Source organism: Giraffa tippelskirchi, chromosome 3 (assembly GCF_054371585.1).
Source record: "Giraffa tippelskirchi isolate mGirTip1 chromosome 3, T2T-mGirTip1v1.2.pri, whole genome shotgun sequence".
Lineage (NCBI taxonomy): Eukaryota > Metazoa > Chordata > Mammalia > Artiodactyla > Giraffidae > Giraffa > Giraffa tippelskirchi.
The window spans coordinates 178,834,935-178,851,659 of record NC_137277.1 but is presented as its reverse complement, the minus strand read 5'-3'; the positions used below and the strand labels follow the sequence as shown (position 1 = coordinate 178,851,659).

Genomic DNA, 16,725 nt, shown 5'->3' with positions numbered 1-16,725 from the left:
TGGGTTTTCCTTGTGGCTCAGCTGGTAAAGACTCCACCTGCAATGCAGGAGACCTGGGTTTGATCCCTGGGTTGGGAAGATCCCCTGGAGAAGGGAAAGGCTACCCACTCTAGTATTCTGGCCCAGAGAATCCCATGGACTGTATAGTCCATGGGGTTGCAAAGAGTCCATGTGATCTTGTTGTGTGGGTGACAAAAGAGGGTTAGTTCTCGGGGCCTGGGAGGTCTGGGCTGAGTAGGCAGGACCAGCCAGCTGAGGTCTGGAGGGACAGCCTGGAATGGTACTTGCCCTGGTCCCTGCAATCTGGGCTGAGTTCTGCTCTTCCCATGGGATTTACCCCAAGCCCAGACACCACAGATCCCAGCTCCCTAGATTGAGCCTGAGAAAGCAAGTCACAGTAGGCAGCAGAAGAGTCTGCGTGTGGCATGGGGGGTACAGGTCAAGTCCCAGCTGCCAGAACAGAAGGCCCCTGGCTGCAGGCCACCCTCGCTTTGGTCTCAGGGATGCCTGGCTGGCAGCAGGTCCATTTCTGGTCTAGGGACCCCAGGTGCCAGTCCCAGCTCTGCCACTGACGATTTGGTGATCTCGATCAAGTCCCTTCCTCTCTCTGGGCCTCTCATTCCCGTGTGTAGAATGGGGACCCTGAACCTGGATCATCTCCTGGGCCCTGGCTCTGAACCCTACAATCTGAAGATCCTGAAACTCTGCACTTATCCTTCCCAGCCTCAGTTTTCCCATCTGTGAATGGGAACATCTGTGTGGAGGAGCCCAGAAGAGGATGCCAAGCCTCTATTCCTTGTGTACAGCCTGTGTGTCTTGCTTGATCCCTTACCAGGTCTCTGAAGCAGACTGGGCCCGACCAGTGGCCCATTTTACAGATGGGAAAATCACAAGGGCTCCATGGAGCTGTGTTAGCTGAATGGGAGGGCTGAGAAGTTACAGCCTGAGAACGCTGGCTCTGGGGCCAGTGGGGAGCTGGGAGGAGGGAAGAGGCCCATCTCAGTGCCAGCCCTTTTTAGGATGTTGAAACTGCGCCTGGCCGAGGGTTTGGTTGGAGTGTCGGGGGTGAGCAACCCCATAGGGAACTCAAAGGAGAGTAAAGAAAGCCCTGGAACAACATGGCCAAAGGATATCATTGCCCTGGAGCCCGGAGAAACAGCCTGGGATGTGGTCCTGAAGAAGATCAAGGAGCTCTCTGATTCGGTAGAGAAGGGGGGGGGCGGGGACGTAAGGAAGGATGAGGGTGTCTCCATTCCTGCTTTGATGGGCAAGAAATAAGACTCTGTTTTCTGGTTTTATGTCAGTTTCCTAGGTCTTATTTCAAAGCTCTGCTCTGCTGGGGGTGATAGAATCGTTCTGTCCCCTTCTAGCTCCCTCCCCAAGCCACCGCTTGGGGGTTTTACCCAGTGCCAAGCTGCCTGATTGAGGGTTGGAGCTGTCTTTCCTCCTTCCTGATCTACAAAAATTGTTTCCCTCTTGTCCCCCTATTTTAAGTGTTAGAAGTTGTGGTTGTTCATTTGCTAAGTCATGTCCAATTCTTTGTGACCCATGGACAGTAGCACACCAGGCTTCCTTGTCCTTCACTGTCTCCCGGAGTTCGCTCAGATTCATGTCCATTGAGCTGGTGATGCTATCTAACCATCTCATTTTCTGCCAGCCGCTTCTCCTTTTGCTTTCAATCTTTCCCAGCATCAGGGTCCTTTCCAGTGAGTTGGCTCTTCGCATCAGGTAGCCAAAGTATTGGGGCTTCAGCATCAGTCCTTCCAATGAATATTCAGGGTTGATTTCCTTTAGGATTAACTGCTTTAATCTCCTTGCAGTTCAAGGGATACTCAAGAGTATTCTCCAGCACCACAAAAGTATCAGTTCTTTGGCTCTCAGCCTTCTTTGTGGTCCAACTCTCACACCCATACATGACTACTGGAAAAAAGAGTTAGAAGACCTGGTATCAAACTCTATCCTAGCCATGTACTTTCTCTGTGACCTTGAGCCAGTGACCTTGTTTCCCCATATCTGAAATGGCAACAGTAATAGTTCTTATTGCATAGTGTGGTTTTGAGGATCAGGTGAGATAACTCACTACCCAGCCTTCTCTTTCTCTTTCACTGTCCCGGCAGGACTGCCTAGATGCTTTCATGGTGGCTGACCTGGGCGTGCTGGCCAACCGCCATCAGGTCTTCCGCCAGGCCCTGCCGCGGGTCTCACCCTTCTACGCAGTGAAGTGCAACAACAACCCCTGGATGCTGCGTGTCCTGGCCGCCCTGGGCGCCAGCTTCGACTGTGCCAGCCAGGTGAGCCCGGGCCAGCTGACTCATTCACAAACCCAACACTTCTTGGGGAAAAAAGGCCAGTTTCCAGGGGTCCTGGGGTGGGGACTGCAGCTCCTCAACAGGGGCTGACACTCCTAGTCCTCAATTATTTGGGGAAGAATAAATGAATGCACTACGGGGGATCAGCCTCCCACGGGTCCCTGTGACTAAGGCAGACAGCTTAAGGGAATGAGGGGAAGCACAAGCTGGAAGACACAGATGCTGTTCCTGTCCTAGCACAGCCTTTTCACTTGGAAGATTCTAGAAACCTAAAGGGCACAGTCGTGTTCAGCGCACTGCACAATGGGGGTTCAGTCAGGGTAGTCCCTTTTGCTCATGCCCAGGATTCTCATCCTCAAAGAGTAGAGGAGCAGTGAGGCAGCCCCCTACTCTGGCTCTCACCCATGCCAGGCTGAGCTGGAGCAGGTGCTGGACCTCATGCATCCTCTATGGCAACCCCTGCAAGCCTGCCTCCCACATCCGCTTTGCTGCCCTCCACGGGGTGAAGCTCCTGGTGTTTGACAGCGAGGAGGAGCTAATCAAGGTGGCCCAGCACCATCCTGGGGCCAGGTGAGACCAGCAGGGGGTGCGTGCAAACAAGTAGAGACAGGTGGGAAAAGGGATCTTAAACCTGGGACCCCAGCAGTTGGAACTGGCTACAGGAACCAGATGAAGGAAGTCCCAAGTGTGACTGGCACAAGCCAAAGCAGCAAAGTCAAAGAATCTGGGTCGACGGCCTGAGGCGTTCGCTGGTGCCCACTGATGCCAAATAAACAACGCCTGTGTTTGCATAGACACTGGGCAGAGACTAGCGCTCGGTGGTCTGGCGTTAGCTGACCTTATGGAAAAGACACTCGTATCGGAGTCAGGTTGGCCAGGGCTCACATTTTCAGATCCATTTGTCACATGCTGTGTGATCTTAGGAAAGTTACTTAACATCTCTGATCCTGTAATGCAGGGGCCTATGGAAGGTGTATTTATAATTTTATCCTTTTCCTGCTTTTTCTTGCCTGGACAGAAGCCTGTAGGTAGTGAGTGTGTTTACTCTTTGGGTCTCCATGGCTGGATAGTCCAGAGGAGCTAGGAAGAAGTGAGTGGGAAGCTGGAGGGAGGTAGGATGGGGGCCCTCGGGGCTCATGTGCCTAAGAAATTCTGATACCCTTTGCACCCCTCTCCCAGGCTGGTCCTCCGGCTGTGGATCGACGACAGTGACAGCGAGTTTCCCCTGAGCTCTAAGTTTGGGGCCAGGCTGGAGGTATGTGAACATCTGCTCAAGTCTGCCAGGGACCTGGGGTTGGCAGTGGTTGGAACCAGGTGAGTGCACTGGCTTTCCCTGCCTGGGAAGGAGGAGGCAGGAGTCTTGGTTTCCACTGTCCATTGTTGTTGTTATTCAGTCACTCAGTCATGTCTGACTCTTTGTGACCCCACGGACTGCAGCACACCAGGCTTCCCTGTCCATCACTATCTCCTGGAGTTTGCTCAAATTCATGTCCATTGAGCCAGTGATGTCATCCAACCATCTCATCCTAGGTCACCCCCTTCTCCTCCTGCCTTCAATCTTTCCCAGCATCAGGGTCTTTTCTAAGGAGTCAGCTCTTCACATGTGGTGGCCGAAGTATTGGAGCTTCAGCTTCAGCATCCGTCCTTCCAATGAATATTCAGAGTTGATTTCCTTTAGGATTGACTGGTTTGATCTCCTTGCAGTCCAAGGGACTCTCAAGAGTCTTCTCCAACACCACAGTTCAGAAGCATCAATTCTTCAGCTTTCTTTATGGTCCAACTCTCACATCCACACATGACTACTGGAAAAACCATAGCTTTGACTATACAGACCTTTGTCGGCAAAGTGATGTCTCTGCTTTTTAACACACTGTCTAGGTTTGTCATGGCTTTTCTCCCAAGGAGGGAGAATTTCATGGCTGCCGTCACTGTCCGAAGTGATTTTGGAGCCCAAGAAAATAAAGTCTGTCACTGCTTCCACTTTTTCCCCTTCTATTTGCCATTAAGTGATGGGACTAGATACCATGATCTTAGTTTTTTAAATGTTGAGTTTTAAGCCAGCTTTTTCACTCTCCTTTTTCACCCTCATCAAGAGGCTCTTTAGTTCCTCTTCACTTACTGCCAATAGATGGTATCATTTACATATCTGAGGCTGTCAATATTTCTTCTGGCAATCTTGATTTCAGCTTGTGCTTCATCCGGTCCAACATTTCAAATGATGTATTCTGCATACAAGTTAAATAAGCAGTGTGACAATCTACAACCTTGTCATACTCCTTTCCCAATTTTGAATCAGTCCATTTTTCCATGTCCTGTTCTAACTGTTGCTTCTTGAACTGCATACAGGTTTCTCAGGAGGCAGGTAAGGTGGTCTGGTATTCCCATCTCTTTCAGAATTTTCCACAGTTTGTTGTGATCCACACAGTCAAAGGCTTTAACATAGTCAATGAAGCAGATGTAGATGTTTTCCTTGAATTCCCTTGCTTTCTCTATGATCCAACAGATGTCAACAATTTGATCTCTAATTCCTCTGCCTTTCCTAAACCCAGATTGGCTCATGTACTGCTAAAGCCTACCTTGAAGGATTTTGAGCATGGCTTTGCTAGCGCGTGAAATGAATGAGGCAATTGTGCAATAGTTCAAACATTCTTTGGCACTGCCCTTCTTTGGGATTGGAATGAAAACAGACCTTTTCCAGTCCTTTTCCAGACCTTTTCCAGTGGCCACTGCTGAATTTTCCAAACTTACTGGCATCTTGAGTGCAGAACTTTAGCAGCAGCATCTTTTAGGATTTGAAATAGCTCAGCTGGAATTCCATCACCTCTACTCCCTTTGTTCATAGTAATACTTCTTAAGGCCCATTTAACTTCATACTCCAGGATGTCTGGCTCTGGATAAATGACCACACCATCTTGGCTATCTGGGGCACTAAGACATTTTTGGTATAGTTCTTCTGTGTGTTCTTGCCACCTCTTAATCTCTTACGCTTCTGTTAGGTCCTAACCGTTTCTGTCCTTTATCATGCCCATCCTTGCATGAAATGTTCCCTTGATGTCTCCAATTTTCTTGAGATTTCTAGTCTTTCTCATTCTATTGTTTTCCTCTGTTTGTTTGCATTGTTCACTTAGGAAGGCTTTTTTTCTTTCGCTATGCTCTGGAACTCTGCATTCAGTTGGGTACATCTTTCCTTTTCTCCCTTGCTTTTCGCTTCTCTTTTTATCTCAACTATTTGTAAGGCCTCCTCAGACAATCATTTTGCCTTTTTGTATTTCTTTTTCTTGTATTTCTAAGAAGAGGCAGTCTTCTTACTGCCTCCTGTATGATGTCACGAACCTCCATCCATAGTTCTTCAGGCACTCTATCACGTCTAATCCCTTGAATCTATTTGTCACTTCTACTGTATAATCCCTGGTGGCTCAGATGGTAAAGCGTCTGCCTGCAATGTGGAAGATCCGGGTTTGATCCCTGGGTCAGAAATATCCCCTGGAGAAGGAAATGGCAACCCACTCCAGTACTCTTACCTGGAAAATTCCATGAAGGGAGGAGCATGGTAGGCTACAGTCCATGGGGCTGCAAAGAGTTGGACAAGACTGAGCAACTTCACTTTCTTTCACTGTATAATCATCAGGGATTTGATTTAGGTCATACCTGAATAGCCTAGTGGTTTTCCCTACTTTCTTCAATTTAAGCCTGAATTTTGCTATAAGCTCATGATCTGAGCCATAGCCAGGTCCAGGTCTTGCTTTTGCTGAACATATAGAGCTTCTCCATTTTTAGCTGCAGAGAATGTAATCAACCTGATTTCAGTATTGACTATGTGGCGATATCCATGTGTAGCATCATCTCATGTTGTTGGAAGAGAGTGTTTGTTATGACCAGTTCGTTCTCTTGACAAAATTTCCACTGTCTACCTCCAGCTGTTGGCTTCCTGGTTACGCTCTGGTCAGCCGAGGCCCCTCTGGACCTCATAATGCTACTCTGTCCTCAGCAAAGAAGCTGGATGTTATCTGGGATTACGGTGGGGAAAAGGAGGCAAAGGCCTTGGGTGCAAAATTTAAGGGGATGTTAAAAAAGTTAGGGAAAAAAAAAGTACTCTAGATAAATAGTATTTTAGCGACTGAACTGAACTGAACTGAATACAGTATTTGAAAAAATAAAAAATAATGCAAAACATGACGAGAAAAATATAAAAACTTTAAAGACAGGATTGGCATTTCTCATTTTTCCTTTTGCTTCAGGGTTCAATTACTGTTACCACTTTTGTATCTATAAAGCGCCTTTATATTTTTTAAAGTGTTTATTTAATTTGGCTTTGTTAGGCCTTAGTTGCATCACGTGGGATCTTTGGTTTCAGAGCATGGACTCTCTAGTTGTGGCGTGTGGGCTTAATAGTTGCAGTATGTGGGCTTAGTTGCTCCACGGCACATGGAATCTTAGTTCCCCCATCAGGGATCAAACCCATGTCCCCTGTATTGCAAGGTGGATTCTTAACCACAGGACCACCAGGGAAGTCCCTACTGTTACTAATCTTGTCTTTATTTACATTTCAGTATTTTCTTCATTGTAGATGTTTCTAAATCAGTTTTGCTCTTTACAATGATTACATTAAATGTTCTTTATCTTGATAATTTAGTATTGTGGCACCCCCTTGAACTTTTGCACTGGACTTACCCCAACTGGCCCTCCTCACAGGCATGGGGATTCGGGTTCTGACCACACGCCTTCCAAGGGGGAGAAGAAGAGAAGCCCCTGAAATGAGGCACTGGGAAGGGGCTGCTGAGAGAGGTGACCACCGCACAGTCTTCAGTGCTCCAATTCAAGGATGACCGTGCTTCGGTGTTTCTGGCCATGTCTCTCTTCCTACTGACCTTTGCTTTTTCACGGGTGTTTCTCTACATGTCACTTGATGTGTGTTCAGCTTCCATGTGGGCTCAAGATGCGAGACACCAAATAACTTCACGAAGGCCATCGCTGACTGCCGGCGCGTGTTTGAGATGGGCAGCAGGATTGGGCACGACATGAGCCTCCTGGACATCGGAGGGGGCTTCCCTGGAGACGAAGGCTCTAAACTTGAATTTAAGGAGGTGACGGGGAGGATGAGAGGGAGCCGGGTGCTCCAGCTTGGCTTCAGGGGACCGAGTGTGTTTGTTTGTGTACGAGGAGGTCATGGAACTGTGAGTCGCATGCGTGTATGTAGCTGAGATTTGTCGTTGTTGAGAGGTCTTTGTCTGACTACACTTACACGGCCTGTGTGCATATATGAGCATGTGTGTATCTGGTTCCGTGTCTTTCTTTAGAGGCGTTAGTTGCTATCCTCCCTTAAGCGACAGTCAGGTAGAAGTTTGCTATCCTTGAGACCTGGGGAACATTTTGTCTTTGCTGACTGTGTATTAATTTAAGTGGTCCCAGATTCAGACATCTCAGGGTGCTGTGTGCCCTTGGACAAGTTACTTCCCCACCATGGGCATCTACCTGTTTCCTCCCTAGTAAAACAGAGATAATGACTCCCCACATAGCTGTCAAGGGAATGAAGGGAGAGCGTGCAGGTAAAGCCTCCTCAGATGGACTGGCCATGTTAAAGTCTGGCTCTGTCCCTGCAGTTGGTGGAGTGATCAACGCTGCCCTGGCCCAAGACTTCCCCGAGGGATGTGGCGTCGAGGTCATCGCAGAGCCCGGCCGCTTCTATGCAGCATCTGTCTGCATGACTGCTGTCAACATCATGGCCAAGAAGGCTGTGCTGGAGCCCGGTGGGTGGGCAGGCCACTGTCCAGGCATTCCTGGGCCCCAGAGCAGAGGATGGGTAGGGGATCTGGGTTCCACCCCCGAATGCCTAATTCGCAGGAAATAAGCTTTGAATTGGGTAAAAGAATGAACCTGTTAGTATCACTATTTTATTGTTCTTAGACTGGGAGGTAAGAACCAAGATGAAGGGTCTTCATATTTCCTAAGTAGCCAATGGATTTATACAGCGTTTATGGAGGTAAAGTCACAGAATACAGCCCATGAGGTTCACGGACAAAATCGTGCTGGTGTGCACCTTAAATTCATCCATCAAGCATTATCTAACAGGTGCAGATTCCTGTGCCAAAAATATAGTGAGTAAATGCAAATTCTTACAATACATATAAGAAGGCACCATTGTCGTCATGGCCTGAAGGTTAAGGGTGACATCTGTAGGGTAACGGTAAACCTTTGACAGTCGAGGACAACCACCGCAGGAGCTCTTTTAGATTGCTATTTTTGCAGCATTTGGTTTTCACACAAAGTGAGCTAACCAGAAACTCCATTTAATGATAAGACAGAGAACATGAATAGATCTTCCCCACTGGCTTAGTGCTTTTATTCTTTGCTGCTTTATGATAACTGACATATAAATATTTATAAGCTGCTTTAATCTCCTCCCTTATCCTTTTGACAAATGATTGGCCCACAGGTTTGTAATCCCAAGGGCACTTGTGTCAGCTGATTGCTGCTGCTGCTGCTGCTAAGTCGCTTCAGTCGTGTCCGACTCTGTGAGACCCCATAGACGGCAGCCCATCAGGTTCCCCCGTCCCTGGGATTCTCCAGGCAAGATACTGGAGTGGGTTGCCATTTCCTTCTCCAGTGCATGAAAGGGAAAAGTGAAAGTAAAGTTGCTCAGTCGCATCCGACTCTTAGTGACCCCATGGACTGTAGCCTACCAGGCTCCTCCGTCCATGGGATTTTCCAGGCAAGAGTACTGGAGTGGGGTGCCATTGCCTTCTCCCAGCTGATTGCATTTCTTCACAACACGTCTCGTTAAAGGATATTGTGATAGGAAGCCTATGATTTCAAGCCATCATTTAACAAAACTCTAAGTATTAAGGGCTTATTTTTAAAATTTGTATCTTTATTATGGTAAGGGGTAATTTTTGTATGTGTGTTGTTGTTTTTTTGGCCACCCCTTGGGGCATGTGGCATCTCAGTTCTCCGACCAGGGATTGAACCCATGCCCCCTGCAGTGGAAGCACAGTATTAATCGTTGAACCACCAGGGAAGTCCCTAGGGACTCATTATTTTTATTTCCATAATAACAAGAGTTGCCAATTATTAGATATCTATTATGTATAAAATATGTATTTTCTCTCATTTCTGCTCAACAACCCTGTGAAGTAATTTGGGGTCATTCCCATCTTACAGGCAGAGATAGTGAGGCTCAGAGAGAGGAAGTAACTTGTCCAAGGCAGGACAGCTAGTCAGCAGTACAACTGGACCTGGTCTGCCTGACTCAAACCTTTGCACTTGGATTTGTACCACATGCCAAGCAGACCTGAGCTCTTGGCCTCAGAGGTGTCTTGACTACCTCTCATGACTAAGTAGTTTAGGGACAACTGGGGCTGTGGCTTCAGTGATGGCAACTAGGAAAGAGGGGAGAGGATGGTAGGAAGTACATCGGGGTCAGCAGGGAGGGCAGAAAATCAGTATTCAGAAAGATCTGGGCATCTAAATGCCCAAATATTATGAAATGCCTCAAATGCTGACAGAAATCAGCACAAAATCCTGAGTTTAGATTCCAGAAAGCAATATTCTAAGAACAGATGAAGAGTGATTGTGAAGAAACTGCCTTGGTAGTAGGTCCTGTCAAAAGGATCTGGGGGTCATAGGTGACCACTAGTTCAATATGCATCAGAAGTAAGATGGTGCTGGAGAGAAAGCTAACACACACTTACACTGGCAACATCAATAGAGGCAGAGTGTTTAGATGGAGGGAGGTGACAATTGAGCTGTACCCCATACTTGTCAGAGTAGGGCAATGTTTTTAAATGTACTTTGTTGTTGTTCAGTTGCTAAGGTGTGTCCAATTTCGCGACCCCATGGACTGCAGCACACCAGGCTTTCCTGTCCTTCACTATCTCCCAGAGCTTGCTCAAACTTATCTCCATTGAGTCGAAGATGCCATCCAACTATCTCATTCTCTGTCACCGCCTTTTCTCATCCTGACCTCAGTTTTTCCCAGCATCAGAGTCTTTTCCAAGGAGTTGGCTCTTCCCATCAGGTGGCCAAAGTATTGCAGCTTCAGCTTCAGTCCTTCCAATGAATATTCAGAATTAATTGCCTTTAGGATTGACTGGTTTGATGTCCTTGCTTTCCACGAGACCCTCAGGAGTCTTCTCCAGCACCACAGTTGGAAAGCATCAGTTCTTTAGTGCTCAGCCTTCTTTATGGTCCCACTCTCACATCCACACATGACTACTGGAAAAACCACAGCTTTGACAATATGTACCTTGGTTGGCAAAGTGATGTCTCTTCTTTTTAATATGCTGTCTAGGTTTGTCACAGCTTTTCTTCCAAGGAGCAAGAGTCTTTTAATTTCATGGCTGCAGTTATCATCCGCAGTGATTTTGGAGCCCCAAGAAATGAAAATCTGTCACTGTTTCCACTTTCCCCCCATCTATTTGCCATGAAGAGATGGGACCAGATGCTATGATCTTTGTTTTTTGAATGTTGAGCTTTATTTATTTTTTTAATTGAAGGATAATTGCTTTATAGAATTATGTTGGTTTCTGCCAAACATCAACATGAATCAACCATAGCTATATATATGTCCCCTCCCTCTTGAACCTCCCTCTCACCTCCTTCCTCTGAATGTTGAATTCCAAGCCAGCCTTTTCACTTTCCTCTCTCACCCTCATCAAGAGACTCTTTAGTTCCTCTTCACTTTCTGCCATTAGAGTGGTATCATCTATATATCTGAGGTTGTTGATATTTCTCCTAGCAATGTTGATCCCAGCTTGACCCTCATCCAGCCCAGCATTTCACATGATGTACTCTGCATATAAGTTAAAGAAGCAGGGTGATAATACCTGGGATGTGTTTTAATCGGTTTGTGTAAGACCTGGAAATAACTGCCATAAAGCTTCTTCTGGAGAACCCAGAGGCGAGGCAGGCCACCCGGGCCACAAGGGGAAGGACAGGATGGGCAAGGAAGCAGAAGGACAGGGGGAAGACTGGTCAGAGCCTCTGTTGTGGTTTTCGAGGAACAGAATGGGTGAAGCAGGGTGAGCTGGACTGGCAGGTTTGGGATTGGCTAGTTTGAGTAATTTCTGTGGGTTGTAGAGGGTAAGGACTGTCCTTGGGCAATTAGGTAGTGCTTCAAGTTCTGTGAATTCCATCCAGAAGGTTGTTTGCAGTGTGGACACTGGATCAGTTGGCTTGCACGGGCAAAGCATACTTGCAAGGCAGTTGTTTGCTGTCTCTAGAAATGAACCAGCCCGGGGAGGAGCAGTCTCGCCAGGGTCAGCAAGGCCCCAGATGCTGGAGCATCAAGAATATAAGGAAAAAAAGAATGTAGAGACTAAGAAAATGTAGTTTATACGGGCACCCCTTTGAGGAAGGAAACTGATAAATTAGCACATCACTAAGGACCAACCACGATGGAATCAAGTCCTGAAAAGACTGCTCCCAGTCTGACTCATGCAGCAGGTGCTCAGAGCACCTGGTCTAAGGTGAGGGTAGAGAACATGAGACCTGCGATCTGGGGGCAAATCCCAGCCCTGGCACAGTCTCCTACATGACTTCTGACAAGGCTGTTTTCTCAACCGTAAAGTAGGGCTCACTGAACCCACTCAGAGGGTAGTTAGGAGGATTAAATAGTTCAGTATATGTAGAGAGCTTAGAACAATGCCTGGGTTATATGGTATGTTAGTTAGATTATTCTTTTATTTATTTATTGGCTGTGCTGGGTCTTTGTTGATGCATGCAGGCTTTCTCTAGTTTTGGCAACTGGGGGCTGCTCTCTAGTTGGGGTGCACTGGCTTCTCATCAAGGGGACTTCTCTAGCTCTGGAGCACAGGCTTTAGGCACAGGGCTTCTGTTGCTACAGCTCGCAGGCCCTAGAGCGCGGGCTCAGTAGTTGTGGCCCACAGGCTTATTTGCTCCACAGCATGTGGGTTCTTCCCAGACCAGGGATCGAACCTGTATTCCCTAAATTGGCAGGTGGATTCTTAACCATTGGACCACTAAGGAAGTCCAGTTAGATTATTCTTATTTGGAAGAGGAAGATGAAGGGAAGAAGGGGGGAGCACTGAAAGATAGTGGGGGCGGAGCGGAGGGGCAATGGGAGTGTAGGCCCCAACCGTCCTTGGGCTCAGAGAAGCCTCCTGGAGCAAGGAGCAGGGGTTATCCAGTGCTGGGCAGAGGATCAGGGCTCCCCCGCAGGTGCCGGGCTCGGGTGTTGAGGGTCAGCCCTGGTTGAGCACAGCTCAGTCCTGCCCTCTGCCCGCCCTCAGGGGGCCGCCGGAAGCCGCTGTACTATCTCAATGATGGCCACTATGGCACATTCCGCATCTTTCCCAGGGAGCTTGAACCCAGGATACCCATTGTGGTGAAGGTAAGGAAAACGTTTCGTGGCTCTGGCACCTCCTAGACCTTGAGACCACCTGGTCCAGCCCCCCTGGGGCAGGATTCCCTGCTCCCAGTGGGAGAGGCAAAGGATCTCAGATTATTGGTGTCTTGGTGGATTGTCACACCTTCTGCGTGTGCCAGGATGTGGATGTATGTCTGTGTGTTTTGGCATGTGCACTTCGTGTGGGCCTGGAAATTCACACCTATGCAGGAAGGCGAGTGTCTAGGTCCATGGTCTGTGGAGGGGTGTGTGCTTCTCTTTGGCTGTCTGTCTTTCTGTTTGTTTGTCATTCCGGAGTTCTTGAATCTTAGAGATGCAGGAGACTTAGGAAGCAGAAATTCTCAAACTGCTTCACATTAGAATCACGTAAGAAGTTTTAAAACTCCTCTGCCCGGACCAGGCCCCAGACCATTGATATTGTAATTTCTCATGGGTTGGGATCCTGGCATGATCCTTTGTGAAAACTCCTCAAGCACGTCCAGTGAAGCTAGGTTTGAGGCCCAGTATTTTGCTGCTGCTGCTGCTGCTAAGTCGCTTCAGTCGTGTCCGACTCTGCGCGACCCCATAGACGGCAGCCCACAAGGCTGCGCCGTCCCCGGGATTCTCCAGGCAAGAATACTGGAGTGGGTTGCCATTTCCTTCTCCAGTGCATGAAAGGGAAAAGTGAAAGTGAAATCATTCAGTCGAGTCCAACTCCTAGCGACCCCATAGACTGTAGACCACCAGGCTCCTTCATCCATGGGATTTTCCAGGCAAGAGTACTGGAGCGGGGTGCCATTGCCTTCTCCGCCAGTATTTTGAGTGATTATTAAATACAATCTTCCCATTTTATAGATGGGAAAGCTGGGGTCCCATCTGTGTCTGCACTTGTGAACTGGAAGGGCTGGAGTCAGTCTTTAAAGCATAAGCTCCATGAGGGCGGGTTAAGAGCAATGCCTGCCACACAGGGACCATTCAGGAATTAGTCAGTGTGGGTGGATGACAGAGTCCTTCCTGCAGGTGCCCTGGGGGCATGCCTTGCTTTATGAGGAGTGGGTAGGGCTGTGTGGGTGTTGGGGGGGTCTTCTCTGATTCCCCACCCCCGTGTCCCTGCAGGAGCTCTGCCCTAAGCCGCCCCTCTTCCCCTGCACCCTCTTTGGCCCCACGTGTGATGCCTTGGACCAGCTCTTCTTGAAGGAGGTGCAGCTGCCGGAGCTGGATGTGGGCGACTGGCTGGTCTTCCCTTTCATGGGCGCCTACACGTCTGCCATGAGCTCCACCTTCAATGGCTTCTCTCCCGCCTCCATCTGCTACGCCATGCGACCTGAGCTCAGGTGTCTGGAGGAGAAGGAAAGAGGGTGGGCAGTGAGCGGCTCTCACCAAGATCGGAACTTGTTTAGGGGAGTTGGTGGCTGAGCTCTGGGGTCCCAGGCCCCGGAAATACCCTAGTCTCCCCACTGGCCCCAGCAAAGCCCAAGATGTCTGGCTGACCTTTGACACTGGCCTCTGCCTATGGGGTTGACCCTGTTACAACCTCATCCCTGGTAAGTTCAAGGTAGCCCACCTGGGCAGCTCTGAGAGCCCTGACATGTAGATGCCATTGTGGGCAGAATCAGGCAGCCCTGTGGCCCCAGCTGATCCTCAGCTTCATGGTCAAGGTCTCCCCTGCCACCCGGCCCCACTCTGCTCTGACCATTTGCAGCTGCTCCCCGGTTCCCTCCTCAGGTATCCCTTCCCCACCAACTCCAGGCTCCCTTACAGCCCCTGACAGGATCTCCTCTGGGTCCAACCAGGGGTTTGCCTCCTGATGTAGTGGAGGGGGCTCTGGAACACCCCTTTACTGGTGCATTCCTTCCACAGAAGCCTGCTGGAGACCACGCTGTAGGCCGGACGCAGTCAGAATGGAGGGGCTCCAGTCACCTCGGTGCGCTCGTGAGGGATGCCTGGGGGCAGCGATTGGTGGGGAGGAGTAGCGTGGAGGAAACAGAGGTTAGGGCAAGGGCCCCCAACCCCAACCCCAGGGGTCCCCAACCCCGGGCCATGGACCAGTACCAGTCCGTGGCTTGTTAGGACCCTGGCCGCAGTACAGGAGGAGAGAGGGGGGCGAGTGAGAGAAACTTTAACTATATTTACAGCCAATTCCCATCACTCGCATTACTGCCTTAGCCTCGCCTCCTGTCAGATCAGAGGCGGGATTAGATTCTCACAGGAGCGGGAACCCTAGTGCCCCTACAGTGAACCACGCATGCGCTCTCCTTTTAAGCCGCTAACGGCCTGATGTTCTGAGATGGAGCTGACTGAGGTGGTGATGCCATCAATGTAACATGCTTGAATCATCTGAAACCATTCCCCCCACTCCCGGTCCGTGGAAGAATTGTCTTCCAGGAAACCAGTCCTTAGTGCCAAAAATGTTGGGGGACTGCCGGGTTAGGGTGCCTCTGAAATGAGGCAACATCTAAGGTTCAAAACTGGCCTCTGTGGAGAAGGAAATGGCAACCCACTCCAGTATTCTTGCCTGGAGAATCCCAGGGATGGCAGAGCCTGGTGGGCTGCCGTCTATGGGGTCGCACAGAGTCGGACACGACCAAAGCGACTTAGCAGCAGCAGCAGCAGAGCTCAAAAAGAGAATTCATCCTACAGGGAAGGAAGATGACAGAGATGGGAGTAAAGTCACATCAGAATGGCCAGTCACATTCCTGCAGGGAGGGAAGGGAGAGAAGACCCCAGAAGCCAAAGTCACTTATGTCCTGTGTCCTTTTAAAGCTTCACCTGATAAAGCAAGACATTTTCTGATCTCCAGCTTCTGCAAAGGGTCCTCCCCACCCACCAGAATCAGCCCTATCAATCTTTCTGCAGCCTCCCCAGCTCAACCACGATCAGAGGAATCTCCTAGCACCCTTGGGCTACAGAGATTTCTCCTGCAAACATCTGAGGAGGAGGGAATGAATCTGCGGATGTCACCCAAGGAAGGTGGCAGGTTCAGAAAGCCTTTGAATAGTGTGTCTCCTCCCGGAGACCGAAAATTCAGAGTGGAATCATCTACCCTTACCTCCCCAGTGGTGTCTGGAAGTACAAATATGAGTGGGATTTAGGGAAAAAATAAAGTTGTATTCAGATGCAAGAGATTTTGGTGTGTTCTGTGTTTTGCCCTTTGGGCACTGTACTGTGTGATTGTGGATATCCATCCATGCATCCACCCATCTATCCATCCAACCATCCATCTATCCATCCATCCATCCAACCACCCATCCATCCATCTAACCACCCATCCATTCACCATTGATCCATCTACTCATCCATCCATCCATAAAATAAAATGCAAGGGCCTAGACCATGTCTGGCACTGTTCTAGGTACAGATGGCACAAGATGAACAAGATGGATAAGAATCCAAGCTCATGGAGCTAACTTTCTGGTTGGAAAAAGGGTATAAACAAACCCCTAAATCAGCAATAAAATGAAGTGGAAGCAATAAGTGCTGTGAAGCAAGGGGCCAGTGAGTGATAGAAGACAGTACTATTTTAGATAGAGGGGACTGGGGAGACCTCTCTGAGGACACGGCAGGTGAGCAGAGATCTGAAGGGAGCATGTGGTTACCTGAGTCGGAGAGTTCCAGGCAATGGAAACAGCAAGTCCAAGGCCAGGGATGGACAGTGTTCTCTTACAGGAAAGAAGCCCGTGTGGGTGAGCAGAGTGAGTGAGTGGAGGTGTTGGGAGTTGAGGCAGGAGGAGGATTGGGGGCTGATCTCATCAAGCTTCAGGTGAGTCAGGGATCTGACTTTGCTCTGAGGAGGAGAAGGTGGGGAAGGGGCTGGGGAGGCCCTGGCAGGTTTGGGCAGGTGAATAGTGTGACAGGATGCAGAGGGAAGTTGAGGGGCTCCTGCCAGTCCTGGGAAATGACAGTGATCACAGTACAGGTGGTGAGCTGCACCAGGTTCAGCAAGGACTGCAAAGGTCAAGAGGAGAGAAGTTTCTGAAGGGGTCAGAGGTGGGGTAAGAGGCAAAGAGAGGAGTCCAGGACAACTCCAGGGCTTTGGGCTGTGGCTGCGGTACACAGATGTGGATGCAGGGAGGG

The 16,725-nt window shown here is 49.1% G+C and overlaps 1 protein-coding gene across 1 annotated transcript; it reads left to right on the top strand.

Moving 5' to 3' along the window:
- Window positions 1-1,020: 1,020 nt before the first annotated feature.
- On the top strand, window positions 1,021-15,472 carry LOC145540506 (antizyme inhibitor 2-like). The gene is given in 12 exon segments (XM_081574995.1): window positions 1,021-1,203; window positions 2,118-2,291; window positions 2,721-2,740; window positions 2,742-2,879; window positions 3,489-3,623; window positions 7,228-7,393; window positions 7,512-7,521; window positions 7,919-8,056; window positions 12,557-12,657; window positions 13,768-13,985; window positions 14,512-14,575; window positions 15,415-15,472. Coding segments are annotated over 11 exon segments (1,308 nt in total). The 3' UTR covers window positions 14,537-14,575; window positions 15,415-15,472.
- The last annotated feature ends 1,253 nt before the right edge of the window (window positions 15,473-16,725 follow it).